Source organism: Heptranchias perlo, chromosome 12, assembly GCF_035084215.1.
Source record: "Heptranchias perlo isolate sHepPer1 chromosome 12, sHepPer1.hap1, whole genome shotgun sequence".
Taxonomy (NCBI): Eukaryota; Metazoa; Chordata; class Chondrichthyes; order Hexanchiformes; family Hexanchidae; genus Heptranchias; species Heptranchias perlo.
The window spans coordinates 19,397,076-19,420,599 of record NC_090336.1 but is presented as its reverse complement, the minus strand read 5'-3'; the positions used below and the strand labels follow the sequence as shown (position 1 = coordinate 19,420,599).

At 39.4% G+C, this 23,524-nt stretch overlaps 2 protein-coding genes across 2 annotated transcripts; both read right to left on the bottom strand.

Annotated features, from left to right (window-relative positions):
- Nucleotides 1-6,912: 6,912 nt before the first annotated feature.
- Nucleotides 6,913-10,405, bottom strand: LOC137327773 (ice nucleation protein-like). The gene is made up of 4 exons (XM_067993579.1): nucleotides 9,874-10,405; nucleotides 9,272-9,721; nucleotides 7,756-9,176; nucleotides 6,913-7,635 (listed from the first exon to the last, which is right to left on the bottom strand). Exons 1-4 carry the CDS (start codon nucleotides 10,403-10,405, stop codon nucleotides 6,913-6,915), a joined length of 3,126 nt encoding a protein of 1,041 aa, XP_067849680.1.
- A 1,728-nt stretch (nucleotides 10,406-12,133) lies between these two features.
- On the bottom strand, nucleotides 12,134-22,762 carry LOC137327772 (ice nucleation protein-like). Its single transcript, XM_067993578.1, has 5 exons — nucleotides 21,556-22,762; nucleotides 20,754-20,996; nucleotides 13,518-13,733; nucleotides 12,792-13,006; nucleotides 12,134-12,448 (listed from the first exon to the last, which is right to left on the bottom strand). Exons 1-5 carry the CDS (start codon nucleotides 22,760-22,762, stop codon nucleotides 12,134-12,136), a joined length of 2,196 nt encoding a protein of 731 aa, XP_067849679.1.
- Nucleotides 22,763-23,524: the final 762 nt, after the last annotated feature.

Here is a 23,524-nt window from a genome sequence, read left to right as displayed (position 1 = left end):
AGGCGAAGAAATAGAACAGCAGTGGATAATACTCAAAACGGTGATCAAGAGAGTTCAGGAGAAATATATTCTTCTAAAAAGCAAGAACAAACAAGTCAATAGTGAAACACCATGGATGAATAAAGAGCTAAGGATAAAATTGAAACTAAAGAAAAAGGCACAGTCTAACTACATACAAAATAAAGGAGAGGATGGCAAAAGAGGTCGGGAAAGAAGTCAAAAAAACAACTAGAAAGGCAAAGAGGAACTACAAAATTAATTTATCAAGGAATATAAAAAGAAATAGTAAAGTATTCTTCAGATACATAAATAACAAAAGTATAATCAGAATAGGGACAAGGCCACTAAGGGACACACGGGATAAACTCACAGGTAATGACAGCGAAATGGCAGAAATATTGAATAGTTACTTTGCCTCCATATCTACCAGGGAGACTAACAAGGTGGGCAGGACATTAGAAGAAGAGATCGAAAAGGATATTAAAACATTTGCGAAAGGAGGAGATAATTGATAAACTAATTAAACGAATATTAAAATAAGTTAGGGAGGAGATAGCAGAGGCACTATTACAAATATAAAAAATCACTAGAAAAGGGAATAGTGCTAGAGGACTGGCGGACAGCTAATGTTATTTCTATATTATAAAGGGAGGTACAACAAGAGAACAAGTCCAAGGAACTATAAACCAATTAGCTTAACGTCAGTGGTAGGAAAGATAATGCAATCTTTATTCAAATATGTAATAGAAAGACAGTTAGAGAATGAGAATATAATAAAAAATAGTCAGCATGGATTTCAGAAGGGAAAGTCATGCTTGGCCAACTTTATTGAATTCTTTGAAGAAATAACAGAAAGAGTAGACAAAGGTAATGCAGTAGTTGTAATATACTTAGATTTTCAAAAGGCCTTTGATATGGTACTGCATTGTTGACTCATGGCTCAGGTCAGAGCATGTGGAGTCAGGGGACAGGTGGCAGACTGGATAGCAAGTTGGCTACAAAACAGAAAACAGTGAGTATGGGTTAAGGGTGGCTACTCAGACTGGCAAAAGGTGGGTAGTGGTGCTCCACAGGGACCACTTTTGTTCACAATTTACATTAACGATTTGGATTCAGGAATCGGAAGCACAATTTCAAAATTTGCGGACGACACTAAATTGGGGGTGTAGTTGATACAATGGAAGAACGCAGCAAAACGCAAGAGGACATTAATAAACTTGCAGAATGTGCGTGTAATTGGCAAATGAATTTCAATATAGATAAATGTGAGGTAGTGCATTTTGGTAGGAAGAATAAGGAGGCCACATACTGCTTGGATAATAAGAGTCTAAACGGGATAGAGGAGCAAAGGGATCTAGGGGTACTGACACACAAATCACTAAAAGTAGCGATGCAGGTTAATAAAGTCATAAAAAATGCAAATCACGCACTAGGGTTCATTTCTAGAGGGATAGAATTGAAAAGCAAAGAAGTTATGTTAAACTTGTATAGAACCTTGGTTAGACCACACTTGGAGTATTGTGCACAGTTCTAGTCTCCATATTATAGAAAGGATATAGATGCATTGGAGAGGGTGCAAATAAGGTTCATAAGGATACCAGAACTGAGAGGATATCTTTATCAGGAAAGGCTGAACAGGCTGGGACTCTTTTCTCTTGAAAAGAGAAGGCTTTAGGGTGACCTGATAGAGGTCTTTAAGATCATGACAGTGTTTGATAGGGTAGATGTAGAAAAAATATTTCCACTTGTGGGGGAGTCCAAAACTATTGGTCATAAATATAAAATAGCCGCTAATAAATCCAATAGGGAATTCAGGAGAAACTTCTTTACCCAGAGAGTGGTAAGAATGTGGAACGCGCTACCATAAGGAATAGTTGAGGCAAATAACATAGATACATTTAAAGGGAAGCTAGATAAGCACAGGAGGGAGAAAGTAATAGAAGGGTATCCTGATAGGGTTAGATGAAGTAGGGAGGGAGGAGGCTCGTGTGAAGCATAAACGCCGGCATAGACCAGTTGGGCCGAATGGCCTGTTTCTGTTCTATATTTTCGATGTAACTCAATGTAACTATCTATCAAGAGGACTGGTTACTTCCACCTCTTCAAAATCACTTGGCTCCTTCACTACATTGGCTCCTCTGCTGCTGAACTCTTTATACCTTTGTCTTGACTATTCTAACATTCTCCTCGCTCCATCCTCCATTAGCTCGACCTTGTCCAAAACTCTGCTGCACAAATCCCTACTTGCTCATCACCCCTGTTATCATTGACCGATGCTGGCTTCCCATCCCCCAACACATTCAATTCAAAATCCCTGTCCTCATCCATGATGATTATATTGTTGTTATCACTACTTCTACCACCACTGCTAAACCCCACATATTTACCTCCAATTTGCTACATGTTGCCCACTCAACTTTCATGTGTCCTGGGCTATAAAAAAACCTGAGATAAAATTAAACACATTGGTAAGGGAACATATAATAATGATAGTGACAATCAAGGCCACCGATTTATGGGTTTCATGCAAATATAGCCTGACATGGGTAATTTCACCTTAAAAACAGTAAACCTCTTGAAATCCCATAATCACCATAAATGAATGGCCCTGATAATAATACCTTGCGTGTCCAGTGGTGTAACACCCCTAAAACACTATGTCCTCTCACTCACTATGAGCAATAACTCTTAATTGACCTCTGTTTGGACTCACCCAGTATCTACTTAACAGCAATCGGAGTCCATGTCCTTATAGAAATAAACGCTTAAGGGATGAAATTGGTGTTCGCCAGTAGCGCAAAACAGGCTCATAGCAAATCGGTGGCTCTTTTTACACACTGTCTGAGTTTAATTTCCACTGGAGCCAATGGAAAATTGGTCGCTCTGTAAAGTGAGCTGCTGATTTGCTATGAGTCCGTTCACGCTACTGGCGAAGACCAATTTTAACACCAAACACTTTAGCAGAATACGTCAGTGATCAGAATACGTAAGAAACTTCTGGGCCATTGTATCCTTTTTATGTACCCTCATGTGATTCTCCAATCTCTCCAAATACTTAATGAGATGAGGCGGAATGTAAGTCAACAATCTAGTTTATTTTGCACACTAAGAAAGAAATAAAGAACTTGCATTTGTATAGTGCCTTTCATGACCTCAGAACATCCTAAAGCACTTCACAGCCAATGAATTATCATTGAAGTGTAGTCACTGTTGTAATGTAGGAAAATACAGCAGCCAATTTGCACACAGCAAGGTCCCACAAACGGCAATGAAATAAACAACCAGATAATCTGTTTTCAGTAATGTTGGCTGAGGGGTAACTGTTAACCAGGACACCAGGAGGACTACCATGCTCTTCTTCAAATAGCACCATGGGATCTCTTACGTCCACCTGAAAGGGGAAACAGACACTCACTTTAATGTCTCATCCGAAAGACAGCAAGTCTGACAGTGCAGCACTCCCTCAGTACTGCATTATGTGCTCAAGTCTCTGGAGTGGAGCTTCAACCCACAATCTTCTGCCTCAGCGGGCGAGAGTGGTACCGCTGAGCCAAGGCTGACATCTAATACTATACTATGGATTGATTCGGTATTACACCTTGCAGAAAATAAAATAATGCACTATGTTTATTTAACTTTTTCTGGTCAGCCTTATTGCTGAATCTGACTGTCTCTTTCTAGGCCTAGTGGGCTCTCTCTTAAACAGAAGAATCTGTCCGCACCTTTTCTTTCTTACATCAAACCGAACTGCACGTGTTTCTCTTTTTATTTTTATTACTTTTGACCGCATGGAAGTGAAGGGGAGGGACTGTCTCTCTAACTTCTTCCCCATTCAGCAATTAACCAGTAGGTCTGCCAAATAAGCGGCTACCTCCCCCACAATAGTGAATTCTTGGTAGACGGACCATGCTGGGCTCAAATGAATTGTGTCATCTCAACAATAATAGGTGTGGCATGAAATGAGATAACAAATTACCTATTGTCCCTGACCTTTATGGAACACATCTTCAAATTCTGGCTTAATAACATATAAACAAACACCTCTTTGTCTCAGCAGTTGATTCACATAAGCAGAATTTTAAACCAGGTTGAATACATTTTAATTTAAAACACACCACTTCAATACAATTAATTCCTAAACCCTTTGTGTGGAAAAATGGCCAATAAATCCTGAAAAGTGACAACCCATCTATAATATATTGAAAATGCAAAGGGGCCGCAACATTCCAATGATACTTCTGTGAAAGCTATGTGATCCATTAACTACAGTGAGGCCCAGCTAACGTTATGTGACTGTCCCACTGTACTGAATGTTCCACTACCAGCTGCAACAGTTATTGATGAAACTAAATGGCTGATGAGGAACATCCAGGTGAGATCAGCTCACACAGAAATCACTGTGAAAACTTTGAACAGAAACCTTAGATTTAAAGCATCGATAGAAGCCCCTCGCCAAGTCCCGGAGATGACCCAGAAATAGTAGCACTGAAGCTTATCTCCTCAGTCACCAGGAAATTGTTGTGTTGTTTCTGGATTTTTAATAATTCCCATAAACTTGACAGGAACATTTTCCCCTTAGGAAAAACTCATCCAATAAAAGCGAGCCTTCCTCGTCATGCTGACAGGAAACTTAGCCCACTCCCCTGCACTGATTCAAGAAGCACCAAAGGATATTTTCCATTCCCCCTTCCCCTTGCCACATCCTCCTCTCTCTCTCTCTACCATCCCTCTTCCCCACCTCTTCCCCCATCCTCTTCTCTGCCTCCTCCTCCCATCTCCTCCCTTCTCTTATCAACTGAATCGAACAGACAATAACAGGGTTCTTTCTGCTGGTGAGATAAAAGTTCACGATAACATCTAAATGTTTTCACATTTCATTTGTAGACTTTAAAACGAACATGTGGAACGACCCCGAAAGTATCGGCACTGTCTGTGACCATCCCTATATGACATTTTAATACAACATCTTGGGTGCATCATCATTAACAACAACTTGCACTTATACAGCGTCTTTAACATGGTAAAACATCCCAAAGCGCTTCACAGGAGTGTCATTAAACAAAATTTGACACCAAGCCACAGAAGGAGATATTAGGACAGCTTGGTCAAAGGGCTTGGTTTTAAGGAAGGTCTTAAAGGGGGAGAGGTGAAAGGGCGCAGAGGTTCAAGCAAACCATTCAAATCTACAACGCAGAGGTAAACATCATAAATTTAATAAAGGGAGCCATTACCATGACACAAAACAATAGTACTGACACAATAAAAAAGAAAATGTGTTGGGGGAGCTTATTTAGAAAAATAATAACAATCTGACAAGACAAACTTAATATTGTCTCCCCAAACGAATTTTGGAAGTCTTTACACTGTTGTAAAGCAGTGAACTTACACCGGTGAGAGCAGCCGTCACAAACACAACATGGGCACAGCAGTCTTTCCAGATGGGTCTCAGCTTATGGACCAGAGCACTAACACTGACACGGGATTACATTAGAATTTCCGATACATTTGATCTACCATGGAGAGATACTATTAACTGGAATCATCAGTTGCCTATAGAACAGATCCAATTAAAATTTGTAATCAATATTCTAAAAAGCAAACAATAACATTATTTATTCAAACATTTTTTTTATCATAGAGAACGTTGTGTGCGAATTCAGGATGTTTTTCTATATTTACAGTGATTTGGGAACGTGCTGCAGTTTCGCACTGCAACTGTAAATCCATCTCACAACAGTAGAGGGCAGTCAGTCAATGTTTCTTCCACAAATACTGCAACAAGTCCCGCGGTAGACGGGACAGGATGATACGTGCGTATTAAGTTTCCTCAGAAGAAATCACAAAATATTGTTTGAACAAAATAAAAGAGTACTTCGTGATGTATGCTTGATAGCATTAGAGCACTTAATGAAACAACGCTCTAAAAAGCCAAAAGACATCGATACAATGCAGGTGTTTAATCCTTTTTATACCTAAATGTAGTTTATTACAACGGCTGGTATCCTTAAAATGTAATATTTAAGGACAACAGACCGTGTTGTGCGATAGATAACCATTGTTTACTTTTTGACTGAATGTATCACCTTTTAATTGTTTCCCGTTGTTTTGAAAACTGTCTGCTCATCGAAAACTGGTCTCAATTTCACTCCCACCAATTTCTGCTCCAACAAAATTTCAAGGGGCAACCCTTTGGAAAAATTTTCTCTGGGTGTAAAATGCAATGAAAAGCAGAGCTGCACAAATGGGTGAACAAAAACTGGCAGCAAGTGGAAACTGGCTAAAAAGTATTTTTCTAGCCCTATTTTACATCTTGTTCACGCTCAAGCCAATTAATGGGGGGGGGGGACGCGTGTTAAAGGCCAGGTCTGGTGAAATTCTGCATTGTTGTGTAGATGGAATGGAAACTAGAACTGAATTCCTGGTCAAAATTGATATTTAATCACAGAAAAAAAGCAGAAGATTTGAGTGTATTGGCATAGTCAATAAAGTTGACTAATCACGAGTGGCAGATTTAGGTGGCACGGTACTAGGATTCTGCCACGTTCTCCTTTTAATCGGGCTCCTGCTTGCAGGCCTGAGGGCCTTCTGCCAGTGTGATGAAGTTGAGAGCTGCCAGCAGAAATTGAGTTCAGGCATCATGCATTTGGGTCAAATGACCTAACCAGACCTCCAGGTCTCCGTAAAACGGGCATCGCCGAATCGTGGGTTGGCCCATTTCGACTAAACTTTGCACATTTCAGGGCTGGATGAACAAGATATTTTCGAATTTTCTAGGTTCTATGCCAATTTAGATATTTGAGAAGTATCAAATAATTATATTTACAGGTGCAGAATATATGATAATTGACAGGATTTCTATAATTCCCGTTTTCCAAAATGTGCTTTTCCCAAAACAAAACAAACTAAGTAAAATCAGGAGTAATAGTCGTGTATTTTAAACACCGAAACAATAGAGGAATCAACACCACCAACAATAGAGGAATCAACTTCATTAATAATAGAGGAATCAATATCACCAATAATAGAGGGACAAAATCCACCAATAATAGAGGAATCAATATCAACAATAATAGAGGGATCAACATCACCAATAAAAGAGGAAACAACATCACCCATAATAGAGGAATCAACATCACCAATAATAGAGGAATCAGCGTGAACAATAATAGAGAAATCAAATCCAACAATAATAGAGGGATCAATATCACCGATAATAGAGGAATCAGCGTGAACAATAATAGAGAAATCAAATCCAACAATAATAGAGGGATCAATATCAACAATAATAGAGGGATCAACATCACCAATAAAAGAGGAAACAACATCACCCATAATAGAGGAATCAACATCACCAATAATAGAGGAATCAGCGTGAACAATAATAGAGAAATCAAATCCAACAATAATAGAGGAATCAACATCACCAATAATAGAGGAATCAGCGTGAACAATAATAGAGAAATCAAATCCAACAATAATAGAGGGATCAATATCACCGATAATAGAGGAATCAACATCACCAATAATAGAGGAATCAAATCCACCAACAATAAAGGGATTAACGTCACCAATAAAAGAGGAATCAACACCAGCAATAATAGAGGAATCAATGTCACCATTAATAGAGGAATCAACCTCACCAATAATAGAGGAATCAACATCACCAATAATAGAGGAATCAACATCAACCATAATAGAGGAATCAATATCACCAATAATAGAGGAATCAACATCATCAATAATAGAGGAATCAACATCACCAATTATAGAGGAATCAACATCACCAATAATAGAGGAATCAACATCATCAATAATAGAGGAATCAATATCACCAAGAATAGAGGAAACAACATCACCAAGAATAGAGGAAACAACATGACCAATAATAGAGGAATCAACATTACCCATAATAAAGGAATCAACATCACCAAGAATAGAGGAAACAACATGACCAATAATAGAGGAATCAATATCACCAATAATAGAGGAATCAACATCACCAAGAATAGAGGAAACAACATGACCAATAATAGAGGAATCAACATCACCAAGAATAGAGGAAACAACATGACCAATAATAGAGGAATCAACATCACCAAGAATAGAGGAATCAACATCACCAATAATAGAGGAAACAACATCACCAAGAATAGAGGAAACAACATGACCAATAATAGAGGAATCAACATCACCAAGAATAGAGGAAACAACATGACCAATAATAGAGGAATCAACATAACCAATAATGGAGGAATCAACATCACCAATAATAGAGGAATCACTGTCACCAATAATAGAGGAACCAACATCATTAATAATAGAGGAATCAACATTGCCAATAATAGAGAAATCAAATCCAACAATAATAGAGGGATCAAATCCACCAATAATAGAGGCATCAACATCACAAATAATAGAGGAATCAACATCACCCATAATTGTTGAATCAATATCACCGATAATAGAGGGATCAATAACACCAATTAAAGAGGAATCAATATCACCAATAATAGAGGAATCAACATCATCAATGATAGAGGAATCATCATCACCAATAATAACGGAATCAACATCACCAATAATAGAGGAATCAACATCACCAATAATAGAGGAAACAACATCACCAAGAATAGAGGAAACAACATGACCAATAATAGAGGAATCAACATCACCAATAATAGAGGAATCAACATCACCAAGAATAGAGGAAACAACATCACCAAGAATAGAGGAAACAACATCACCAAGAATAGAGGAAACAACATGACCAATAATAGAGGATTCAATATCACCAATAATAGAGGAATCAACATCACCAAGAATAGAGGAAACAACATCACCAAGAATAGAGGAAACAACATGACCAATAATAGAGGAATCAATATCATCAATAATAGAGGAAACAGCATCACCAAGAATAGAGGAAACAACATGACCAATAATAGAGGAATAAAATCCACCAATAATAGATGATTCAAATCCACCAATAATAGAGGGATCAACATCACCAATGATAGAGGAATCAACATCACCAATAATAGAGGAATAAAATCCACCAATAATAGTGGGATCCAATCCACCAATAATAGAGGAATCAATATCACCAATAATAGCGGAATCAACATCACCAATAATAGAGGAATCAATATCACCAATAATAGAGGAATCAAATCCACCTATAATCAAGGGATCAAATTCACCAATAATAGAGGAATCAACATCACCAATAATAGAGGAATCAGCATCATCAATAATGGAGGAACCACATCACTAATAATGGAGGAATCAACTTCATCAATAATAGAGGCATCAACGTCACGAATAATGGAGTAATCAAAATCACCAATAATAGAGGAATAAAATCCACCAATAATAGTGGGATCAAATCCACCAATAATAGAGGAATCAACATCACGAATAATGGAGGAATCAACATCATCAATAATAGCGTAATCAATATCACCAATAATAGAGGAATCAAATCCACCAATAATAAACGGATGAAATCCAACTATAATAGAGGAATCAACATCACCCATAATAGAGGGATCAATATCACCGATTATAGAGGAATCAATAACACCAATAATAGAGGAAACAATGTCACTAATAATAGAGGAATCAAATCCACCAATAATAGAGGGATCAAATCTTCCAATAATAGATAAATCAACATCACCAATAATGGAGGAACCAACATCTCCAATAATAGAGGAATCAACTTTTTTAATAATAGAGGAAACAGTGTCACCAAAAATAGAGGAATCAACATCACCAAAATAATAGAGGAATCAACATCACCAATAATAGAGGGATCAACCTCAGCAATAATAAAGGGATCAAATCAAACAGTAATTGAGGAATCAACATCACCAATAACAGAGGAAACAACGTCACAAATATTGGAGGAATCAAATCCACCAATAATAGAGGGATCAGATCCACCAATAATAGAGGGACAAACGTCACCAAGAATAGAGGAATCAACATCACCAATAATAGAGGAATCAACATCACCAATAATAGAGGGATCAAATCCACCAATAATAGGGGAATCAAATCCACCAATAATAGAGGAATCAACGTCACCAATAATAGAGGAATGATATGCACCAACAATAGACAGAGCAAATCCACCAATAATCGACGAATCAACATCAACAATAATAGAGGAATCATTGTCACCAATAATAGAGGAATCAACATCACTCATAATATAGGAATTAACATCACCAATAATAGAGGAATCAATATCACCAATAATAGAGGAATCAACATCACCAAGAATGGAGGAATCAACATCTCCAATAATAAAGTAATCAACATCACCAATAATAGAGGAATCAACGTCAACAATAATAGAGGAATCAAATCCATCAATAATAGACAGATCAAATCCACCCATAATGGAAGAATCAACATCACCAATAATAGAGAAATCAACTTCTTGAATAATAGAGGAATCAACGTCACCGATAATGGAGGAATTAACATCATCAAAATAATAGAGGAATCAAATCAACCAATAATAGAGGAATCAACATCATCAATAATAGAAAAATCAACATCATCAATAATAGAGGTATCAACCTCAGCAATAATAAAGGGATCAAATCAAACAGTAATAGAGGAATCAACATCACCAATAACAGAGCAATCAATGTCACAAATATTGGAGGAATCAAATCCACCAATAATAGAGGGATCAAATCCACCAATAATAGAGGAATCAAATTCACCAATAATAGACAGAGCAAATCCACCAATAATCGACGAATCAACATCAACAATAATAGAGGAATCATTATCATCAATAATAGAGGAATCATCATCACCAATAATAGGGGAATCAAATCCACCAATAATAGGGGAATCAAATCCACCAATAATAGACAGAGCAAATCCACCAATAATAGACAGAGCAAATCCATCAATAATCGACGAATCAACATCAACAATAATAGAGGAATCATTGTCATCAATAATAGAGGAATCACCATCACCAATAATAGAGTATTCAACATCACCCATAATATTGGAATTAACATCACCAATAATAGATTAATCAATATCAACCATAATAGAGGAATCAAAATCACCAATAATAGAGGAATCAATACCACCAATAATGGAGGAATCAACATCATCAATAATAGCGTAATCAATATCACCAATAATAGAGGAATCAACATCATGAATAATAGAGGAATGAACATCACCAATAATCGAGGAATCATCCTCAACAATAATCGAGGAATCAAAATCACCGATAATAGAGGAATCAACTTCATGAATAATAGTGGAATCAATGTCACCAATAATGGAGGAATCAACATCACCCATAATAGAGGAATGAACATCACCAATAATAGAGGGATCAATATCACCGATAATGGAGGAATCAGGAACACCAATAATAGAGGAACCAACATCACCAATAATTGCGAAATTAAATTCAACAATAATAGAGGGATCAAATCCACCAATAATAGAGGCATCAACATCACCAATCATACAGGAATCAGCATCATCAATAATAGAGGAACCACATCACTAATAATGGAGGAATCAACTTCATTAATAATAGAGGCATCAACCTCACTAATAATGGAGGTATCAAAATCACCAATAATAGAGGAATAAAATCCACCAATAATAGTGTGATCAAATCCACCAATAATCGAGGAATCAACATCAGCAATAATGGAGGAATCAACGTCAACAATAATAGTGGAATCAAATCCATCAATAATAGAGGGATCAAATCCACCAATAATGGAGGAATCAACATCACCCATAATAGAGCAAACAATATCACCCATAATAGAGGGATCAAATCCACCAATAATAGAGGAATCAACATCACCAATAATAGAGCAAACAATATCACCCATAATAGAGGGATCAAATCCACCAATAATAGAGGAATCAACATCACCAATAATGGAGGAATCAACGTGAACAATAATAGAGGAATCAAATCCAACAATAATAGTGGAATCAACATCAACAATAACAGAGGAATCAAATCCACAAATTATAGAGGAATCAACGTCACTAATAATAGAGGAATCAACATCATCAATAATAGAGGAATAAACATCACCAATAGTAGAGGAATCAATATCTCCCATTATAGAGGATTCAACATTAACATATTAGAGGAATCAATATCACGTATAATGGAGGAATCAACGTCACTAATAATAGAGGAATCAAATCCACAAATAATAGAGTGTTCAAATCCACCCATAATAGAGGAATCAACATCACCAATAATAGAGCAATCAATATCACCAATAATAGAGGAATCAACATCACCAATAATAGAGGAATCAACATCACCCATAATAGAGTAATCAAATGCACCAATAATAGGTGAATCAAATCCACCAATAATGGAGGAATCAACGTCACCAATAACAGATGTGGTGATGCCGGTGATGGACTGGGGTTGACAATTGTAAACAATTTTACAACACCAAGTTATAGTCCAACAATTTTTATTTGAAATCCAGAAGCTTTCGGAGGCTTCCTCCTTCCTCAGGTAAATGTCTCCTTCCTCAGGTAAACATTTACCTGAGGAAGGAGGAAGCCTCCGAAAGCTTGTGGATTTCAAATAAAAATCGTTGGACTATAACTTGGTGTTGTAAAATTGTTTACAACAAACAACAACCAATAACAGAGGAATCGATATCACCAATATTACAGGAATCAAATCCAACAATAATAGAGGTATCACATCCACCAATAATAGAGGAATCAAATCCACCAATAATAGAGGAACAAACGTCACCAAGAATAGAGGAATCAACATCACCAATAATAGAGGAATCAAATCCACCAATAATAGGGGAATCAAATCCACCAATAATAGGGGAATCAAATCCACCAATAATAGAGAAATCAACTTCATGAATAATAGAGGAACCAACGTCTCCAAGAATGGAAGAATCAACTTCATTAATAATAGAGGCATCAACGTCATTAATAATGGAGGAATCAACTTAATTAATAATAGAGGAACCAACGTCAGCAATAATGGAGGAATTAATTTCATTAATAATAGAGGAATCAATGTCACCAATAATGGAGAAATTAACATAATCAAAATAATAGAGGAAGCAACAACACCAATAATACAGGAATCGAATCAACCAATAATAGAGGAATCAACATCACCAATAATAAAGGGATCAAATCAAACAGTAATAGAGGAATCAACATCACCAATAACAGAGGAATCAACGTCACAAATATTGGAGGAATCAAAACCACCAATAATAGAGGGATCAAATCCACCAATAATAGAGGAAACAACATTCCCCATAATAGAGGAATCAACGTGAACAATATTCGAGGAATCAAATCCAACAGTAATAGAGGAATCAAATCCACCAATAGTAGAGGAATCAACATCACCAATAATAGAGGAATCAACGTTAACAATAATAGAGGAATCAAATCCAACAATAATAGAGGGATCAAATCCAACAATAAAATGGAATCAACATCACCAATAATGGAGGAATCAACGTCATCAATAATGGAGGAATAAACATCACCCATAATAGAGGAATGAACATCACCAATAATAGAGGAATCAACATCATCAATAAGAGAGGAATCAGGAACACCAATAAAAGGGGAATCAATATCAACAATAATAGAGCAATCAACGTCAACAATAATAGAGGAATCAAATCCATTAATAATAGACAGATCAAAGCCACCTATAATAGAGGAATCAACATCACCAATAATAGAGAAATCAACTTAGAATCATAGAATTATAGAAGTTTACAACATGGAAACAGGCCCTTCGGCCCAACATGTCCATGTCGCCCAGTTTATACCACTAAGCTAGTCCCAATTGCCTGCACTTGGCTCATATCCCTCTATACCCATCTTACCCATGTAACTGTCCAAATGCTTTTTAAAAGACAAAATTGTACCCGCCTCTACTACTGCCTCTGGCAGCTCGTTCCAGACACTCACCACCCTTTGAGTGAAAAAATTGCCCCTCTGGACCCTTTTGTATCTCTCCCCTCTCACCTTAAATCTATGCTCCCTCGTTATAGACTCCTCTACCTTTGGGAAAAGATTTTGACTATCGACCTTATCTATGCCCCTCATTATTTTATAGACTTCTATAAGATCACCCCTAAACCTCCGACTCTCCAGGGAAAAAAGTCTCAGTCTATCCAACCTCTCCCTATAAGTCAAACCATCAAGTTCCGGTAGCATCCTAGTAAATCTTTTCTGCACTCTTTCTAGTTTAATAATATCCTTTCTATAATAGGGTGACCAGAACTGTACACAGTATTCCAAGTGTGGCCTTACTAATGTCTTGTACAACTTCAACAAGACATCCCAACTCCTGTATTCAATGTTCTGACCAATGAAACCAAGCATGCTGAATGCCTTCTTCACCACCCTATCCACCTGTGACTCCACTTTCAAGGAGCTATGAACCTGTACTTCGAGATCTCTTTGTTCTATAACTCTCCCCAACGCCCTACCATTAACAGAGTAGGTCCTGGCCCGATTCGATCTACCAAAATGCATCACCTCACATTTATCTAAATTAAACTCCATCTGCCATTCATCGGCCCACTGGCCCAATTTATCAAGATCCCGTTGCAATCCTAGATAACCTTCTTCACTGTCCACAATGCCACCAATCTTGGTGTCATCTGCAAACTTACTAACCATGCCTCCTAAATTCTCATCCAAATCATTAATATAAATAACAAATAACAGCGGACCCAGCACTGATCCCTGAGGCACACCACTGGTCACAGGCCTCCAGTTTGAAAAATAACCCTCTACAACCACCCTCTGTCTTCTGTCGTCAATCCAATTTTGTATCCAATTGGCTACCTCACCTTGGATCCCGTGAGATTTAACCTTATGTAACAACCTACCATGCGGTACCGTGTCAAAGGCTTTGCTAAAGTCCATGTAGACCACGTCTACTGCACAGCCCTCATCTATCTTCTTGGTTACCCCTTCAAAAAACTCAATCAAATTCGTGAGACATGATTTTCCACTCACAAAACCATGTTGACTGTTCCTAATCAGTCCCTGCCTCTCCAAATGCCTGTAGATCCTGTCCCTCAGAATACCCTCTAACAACTTACCCACTACAGATGTCAGGCTCACCGGTCTGTATTTCCCAGGCTTTTCCCTGCCGCCCTTCTTAAACAAAGGCATAACATTTGCTACCCTCCAATCTTCAGGCACCTCACCTGTAGCGGTGGATGATTCAAATATCTCTGCTAGGGGACCCGCAATTTCCTCCCTAACCTCCCATAACGTCCTGGGATACATTTCATCAGGTCCCGGAGATTTATCTACCTTGATGCGCGTTAAGACTTCCAGCACCTCCCTCTCTGTAATATGTACACTCCTCAAGACATCACTATTTATTTCCCCAAGTTCCCTAACATCCATGCCTTTCTCAACCGTAAATACCGATGTGAAATATTCATTCAGGATCTCACCCATCTCTTGTGGTTCCGCACATAGATGACCTTGTTGATCCTTAAGAGGCCCTACTCTCTCCCTAGTTACCCTTTTGCCCTTTATGTATTTGTAGAAGCTCTTTGGATTCACCTTTGCCTGATCTGCCAAAGCAATCTCATATCCCCTTTTTGCCCTCCTGATTTCTCTCTTAACTCTACTCCGGCAATCTCTATACTCTTCAAGGTATCCACTTGATCCCAGCTGCCTATGCATGTCATATGCCTCCTTCTTCTTTTTGACTAGTGCCTCAATCTCCCGAGTCATCCAAGGTTCCCTACTTCTACCAGCCTTGCCCTTCACTTTATAAGGAATGTGCTTACCCTGAACCCTGGTTAACACACTTTTGAAAGCCTCCCACTTACCAGACGTCCCTTTGCCTGCCAACAGACTCTCCCAATCAACTTTGGCCTTTCCCCAATTTAGAATTTTAACTTTTGGGCCAGACCTATCATTCTCCATAGTTATCTTAAAACTAATGGAATTATGATCACTGGTCCCAAAGTGATCCCTCACTAACACTTCTGTCACCTGCCCTTCCTTATTTCCCAAGAGGAGGTCAAGTTTTGCCCCCTCTCTAGTCGGGCCATCCAGATACTGAATGAGAAATTCCTCCTGAATACACTCAACAAATTTCTCTCCATCCAAGCCCCTAATGCTATGGCTGTCCCAGTCAATATTGAGAAAGTTAAAGTCCCCTACTATTACCACCCTATTTTTCTTGCAGCTGTCTGTAATCTCCTTACATATTTGCTCCTCAATTTGCCGTTGACTATTTGGGGGTCTGTAGTACAATCCTATCAAAGTGATCTCTCCCTTCTTATTTTTCAGTTCTACCCATATAGACTCAGTGGGCGAACCCTTGGATATATCCCCTCTCAATACTGCCGTGATGTTCTCCCCCTCCTCTCTTACCTCCTGCTCTATCTTTCCTATAGCATCTGTACCCTGGAACATTGAGCTGCCAGTCCTGCCCCTCCCTTAGCCATGTTTCAGTAATAGCTATAACATCCCAGTCCCATGTACCCATCCATGCCCTGAGTTCATCTGCCTTGCCCATCAGACTTCTTGCATTGAAATAAATGCAGTTTAATCTAGACTTCCCTTGGTCTTTGCCCTGCTTTCTCAGACCATCTGTCCGGTCATGTTTTGTACACTCTCCCTTACTGCCTTTTGTTTCTGTCACCACTTTACTTCCCACTGACTTCCTGCATTGGTTCCCATCCCCCTGCCACATTAGTTTAAACCCTCCCCAACAGCATTAGCAAACATCCCCCTAGGACATTGGTTCCAGTCCCGCCCAGATGCAGACTGTCCAATTTGTACTGGTCCCACCTCCCCCAGAACCGGTTCCAATGGCCCAGGAATTTGAATCCCTCCCTCTTGCACCATCTCTCAAGCCACGTATTCATCCTAGCTATCCTGTCATTCCTACTCTGACTAGCCCGTGGCACTGGCAGCAATCCTGAGATTACTACCTTTGAGGTCCTACTTTTTAGTTTAACTCCTAACTCCCTAAATTCAGCTTGAAGGACCTCATCCTGTTTTTTACCTATATCGTTGGTACCTATATGCACCACGACAACTGGCTGTTCACCCTCCCCCTCCAGAATGTTCTGCAGCCGCTCCGAGACATCCCTGACCCTTGCACCAGGGAGGCAACATACCATCCTGGAGTCTCGGTTGCGTCCGCAGAAACGCCTGTCTATTCCCCTTACAATCGAGTCCCCTATCACTATAGCTCTGCCACTCTTTTTCCTGCCCTCCTGTGCAGCAGAGCCAGCCATGGTGCCATGAACCTGGCCGCTGTCACCTTCCCCCGGTGAGCCATCTCCCCCAACAGTATCCAAAACGGTATACCTGTTTTGGAGGGAGATGACCGCAGGGGACCCCTGCTCTGCCTTCCTACTCTTCCTCTGTCTGTTGGTCACCCATTCACTATCTCCCTCAGTAATTTTTATCTGTGGTGTGACCAACTCACTGAACGTGCTATCCACGACTTCCTCAGCATCGCGGATGCTCCAAAGTGAGTCCATCTGCAGCTCCAGAGCCATCAAGCGGTCAAACAATAGCTGCAGCTGGACACACTTCCCGCAGGTGAAGGAACCAGGGACACAGGAAGGATCCCTGAATTCCCACATCCCACAAGAGGAACATGACACGGCGCTGGGATCTCCTGCCATGACTTAACCCTTAAGTTAGCATAACAACATCTACAATGTCAAGAAAAAAAAAGGAAAGAAAAACTACTTACCAGTCACCAGCCAATCACTTACCTGTTGGCTGTGACTTCGTGCCTCCAGCAGCTGCAGTAGCTCGATCCTCCTCCTAGTCAACCTGCTTGCCCTCCTCACAGGGACCTTGATTCACTGAACCTACTCACCAATCAGCTGCCTCCCCTGCACCGCGTCCCTTCTTGAATAATAGAGGAACCAATGTCTCCGATAATGGAAACAATTTTACAACACCAAGTTATAGTCCAGCAATTTTATTTTAAATTCACAAGCTTTCGGAGATTTTCTCCTTCCTCAGGCAAATGTTTCAAGAGCTCCTTGAAGCCTACGCATTTATACATATTGAACAATACATGGTGTTTACAGACTGCCCCTGCAACTGCCCGTTGCCAAGGCAATCACCGTGTTCAGACAGAGAGGTGTCACCTGCAGAACCCCCGAATACACATTCAACAAAAAAACAAACAGGGAAAAAAAACAGAGAAAAAAAAACACAGAGAGAGGCAGAAACATCCGGAAGGCAGAGAGAGCCAGCAAATGACCCATTATATTAAAAACAGATAACATTTGTTCGCTGGTGGGGTAACGTGTAGCGTGACATGAACCCAAGATCCCGGTTGAGGCCGTCCTCATGGGTGCGGAACTTGGCTATCAATTTCTGCTCGACGATTTTGCGTTGTCGTGTGTCTCGAAGGCCGCCTTGGAGTACGCTTACCCGAAGGTCGGTGGATGAATGTCCATGACTGCTGAAGTGTTCCCCGACTGGGAGGGAACCCTCCTGTTTGGCGATTGTTGCGCGGTGTCCGTTCATCCGTTGTCGCAGCGTCTGCATGGTCTCGCCAATGTACCATGCTCTGGGGCATCCTTTCCTGCAACGTATGAGGTAGACAACGTTGGCCGAGTCACAGGAGTATGAACCATGCACCTGGTGGGTGGTGTCATCTCGTGTGATGGTGGTATCTGTGTCGATGATCTGGCATGTCTTGCAGAGGTTACCGTGGCAGGGTTGTGTGGCGTCGTGGACGCTGTTCTCTTGAAAGCTAGGTAGTTTGCTGCGAACGATGGTCTGTTTGAGGTTGGGTGGCTGTTTAAAGGCGAGTAGTGGAGGTGTGGGGATGGCCATAGCGAGGTGTTTGTCCTCATTGATGACATGTTGAAGGCTGCGGAGAACATGGCGTAGTTTCTCCGCTCCAGGGAAGTACTGGACGACAAAGGGTACTCTGTTGGTTGCGTCCCGTGTTAGTCTCCTGAGGAGGTCTATGCGATTTTTTGCTGTGGCCCGTCGGAACTGTCGATCGATGAGTCGAGCGTCATATCCCGTTCTTACGAGGGCGTCTTTCAGCGTCTGTAGGTGTCCATCGCGTTCCTCCTCGTCTGAGCAGACCCTGTGTATTCGCAGGGCCTGTCCATAGGGGATGGCCTCTTTGACGTGGTTAGGGTGGAAGCTGGAAAAGTGGAGCATCGTGAGGTTGTCCGTGGGCTTGCGGTAGAGTGAGGTGCTGAGGTGCCCGTCTTTGATGGAGATTCGTGTGTCCAAGAAAGAAACTGATTCTGAGGAGTAGTCCATGGTGAGCTTGATGGTGGGATGGAACTTGTTGATGTTATCGTGTAGTCTCTTTAGTGATTCCTTGCCGTGGGTCCATAGAAAGAAAATGTCGTCGATGTATCTGGTGTATAGTGTTGGTTGGAGGTCTTGTGCAGTGAAGAAGTCCTGCTCGAACTTGTGCATGAAAATGTTGGCGTATTGGGGTGCGAATTTGGTCCCCATGGCTGTTCCGTGTGTTTGGGTAAAGAACTGGTTATCGAAGGTGAAGACATTGTGATCCAGGATGAAGCGGATGAGTTGTAGGATGGCTTCCGGAGATTGGCTGTTGTTGGTGTTGAGTATTGATGCTGTCGCAGCGATGCCGTCATCGTGGGGGATACTGGTGTATAGTGCCGAGACGTCCATCGTGGTGAGAAGTGTTCCTGGTTCAACTGGTCCGTGGGTACTGAGTTTTTGTAGGAAGTCTGTAGTGTCGCGACAGAAGCTGGGGGTTCCCTGTACGATGGGTTTCAGGATGCCCTCGATGTATCCAGAGAATGTATCCGATGTATCCGATAATGGAGGAATCAACATCAACAGTAATGGAGGAATTAACTTCATTAACAATAGAGGAATCAATGTCACCAATAATAGAGGAATCAATGTCACCAATAATAGAGGAATCAACATCACCAAAATAATAGAGGAAGCAATATCACCAATAATAGAGGGATCAACCTCAGCAATAATAAAGGGATCAAATCAAACAGTAATAGAGGAATCAACATCACCAATAACAGAGGAATCAATGTCACAAATATTGGTGTAATCAAATCCACCAATAATACAGAAATCAAATCCACCAATAATAGAGGAATCAACATCACCAATAATGCAGGAATCAACGTGAACAATAATAGAGGAATCAAATCCAACAATAATAGAGGGATCAAATCCACCAATAATAGTGGAATCAACATCACCAATAATAGAGCAATCAATATCACCAATAATAGAGGAATCAACATCAACAATAATGGAGGAATTAACTTCATTAATAATAGAGGAATCAATGTCGCCAATAATAGAGGAATCAACATCGCCAAAATAATAGAGGAAGCAACATCACCAATAATAGCGGAATCAAATCAACCAATAATAGAGGAATCAACATCACTAATAATAGGGGAATCAAATATACCAATAATAGAGTAATCAAAATCCACAATAATAGAGAAATCAACTTCATTAATAATAGAGGAACCAACGTCACTAATAATGGAGGAATCAACATCACCAATAATGGAGGAATTAACTTCGCTAATAATAGAGGAATCAATGTCATCACTAATGGAGAAATCAACATCACCAAAATAATAGAGGAAGCAACATCACCAATAATAGAGGAATCAACATCACCAAAATAATAGAGGAAACAACATCACCAATAATAGAGGAATCAACCTCACCAATAACAAAGGGAACAAATTGACGAGTAAAAGAGGAATCAACAACACCAATAATAGAGGAATCAACATCAGCAATAATAGACGAATCAACATCACCCAAAATAGAGGAATCAACATCGCCAATAATAGAGGAATCAACATCACCAAAAATAGAGCAATCAATATCACCAATAATAGAGGAATCAACAGCAACAATAATAGAGGAATCAACAAATCCACCAATAATAGAGGGATCAAATCCACCTATAATTGAGGAATCAACATCACCAATAATAGCAAAATCAAATCCATCCACCACCCTAAACATTCACTCCCTTCACCACCGGCTCACAGTGGCTGCAGTGTGTACCATCCACAGGATGCACTGCAGCAACTCGCCAAGGCTTCTTCGACAGCACCTCCCAAACCCACGACCTCTACCACCTAGAAGGACAAGAGCAACAGGTACATGGGAACAACACCACCTGCACGTTCCGCTCCAAGTCACACACCATCCCGACTTGGAAATATATCGCCGTTCCTTCATTGTCGCTGGGTCAAAATCCTAGAACTCCCTTCCTAACAGCACTATGGGAGAAACTTCATCACACGGACGGCAGCAGTTCAAGAAGGCGGCTCAGCACCACCTTCTCATGGGCAATTAGGGATGGGCAATAAATGACAGCCTCGCCAGCGAATCATTCATCCTATGAACGAATATAAAACAATAATGGAGGAATTAACTTCATTAATAATAGAGGAATCAATGTCATCACTAATGGAGAAATCAACATCACCAAAATAATAGAGGAAGCAAATCCACCAATAATAGAGGGATTAAATCCACCAATAATAATAGAGGGATCAAATCCATCAATAATAGAGGGATCAAATCCATCAATAATAGAGGTATCAAATCCACCAATAATAGAGGAATCACCATCACCAATAATAGAGGAATCAATGTCACCAATAATAGAGGAATCAAATCCACCAATAATAGAGGGATCAAATCCACCAATAATAGAGGGATCAAATCCAACAATAACAGTGGGATCAAATCCACCATTAATGGAGTGATCTAATCCACCAATAATAGAGGAATCAACATCACCAATAATGGAGGAATCAACATCACCAATATTAGAGGAATCAATATCAAGAATAATGAAGCAATCAACGTCACTAATGATACAGGAATCAAATCCACCAATAATAGAGGAATCAAATCCACCAATAATAGAGGAATCAACATCACCAATAATAGAGGAATCAACATCACCAATCATCGAGGAATCCACATCACCCATAATAGAGGAATGAAATCCAACAATAATAGAGGAATCAACGCCACCAATAATAGAGGAATCAACGCCACCAATAATAGAGGAATCAAATCCACCAATAATAGAGGAATCAACATCACCAATAATGGAGGAATCAACATCACCAATATTAGAGGAATCAATATCAAGAATAATGAAGCAATCAACGTCACTAATGATACAGGAATCAAATCCACCAATAATAGAAGAATCAAATCCACCAATAATAGAGGAATCAACATCACCAATAATAGAGGAATCAACATCACCAATCATCGAGGAATCCACATCACCCATAATAGAGGAATCAAATCCAACAATAATAGAGGGATCAAATCCACCAATAATAGAGGAATCAATGCCACCAATAATAGAGGAATCAAATCCACCATTAATAGAGGGATCAAATCCGCCAATAATAGAGGGATCAAATCCACCCATAATAGAGGAAACAACAACACCAATATTAGAGTAATCAACATCAACATTAATAGAGGAATCAATATCACCAATAATAGAGGAATAAATGTCACCAATATTAGAGGAATCAAATCCACCAATAATAAAAGGCTCAAATCCACCAATAATAGGAAAATCAACATCAGCAATAAAAGAGGAATCAACATCACCCAAAATACAGGAATCAACATCACCAATAATAGAGGAATCAACATCATCAATAATAGAGGAATAAAATCCACCCATAATAGAGGGATCAAATCCACCAATAATGGAGGAATCTACATAACCAAAATAGAGTAATCAACATCACCAATAATGGAGGAATCAATATCACCAATAATAGGGGAAACAACATCAACAATAACAGAGGAATCAATGTCACCAATATTAGACGAATCAAATCCAACAATAATAGAGGGATCAAATCCAACAATAATAGAGGAATCAACATCACCCATAATAGAGGAATCAATGTCACCAATGTTAAAGGAATCAAATCCACCGATGATAGAGGAATCATCGTCACCAATAAGAGAGGAATCAAATCCACTGATAATAGAGGAATCAACATCAACAATAATAGAGGATTCAACATCACCCATAATACAGGAATCAACATCACCAATAATAGATGAATCAATTTAACCCATGACACAGGAATCAAGATCAACAATAATAGAGGAATAAAATCGACCCATAATAGAGTGATCGAATCCACCTATAATGGAGGAATCTACATCACCAATAATCGAATAATCAACATCACCAATAATGAAGGAATCAATATCACCAATAATAGGGGAAATAACATCACCAATAACAGAGGAATAAACGTCACCAATATCATAGGAATCAAATCCACGAATAATAGAGTAATCAACATCAACAATAACAGAGGAATCTACGTCACCAATAATAGAGGAATCAAATCCAACAATAATAGAGGGAACAAGTCCAACAATAATAGAGGAATCAACATCACCCATAATAGAGGAATCAATGTCA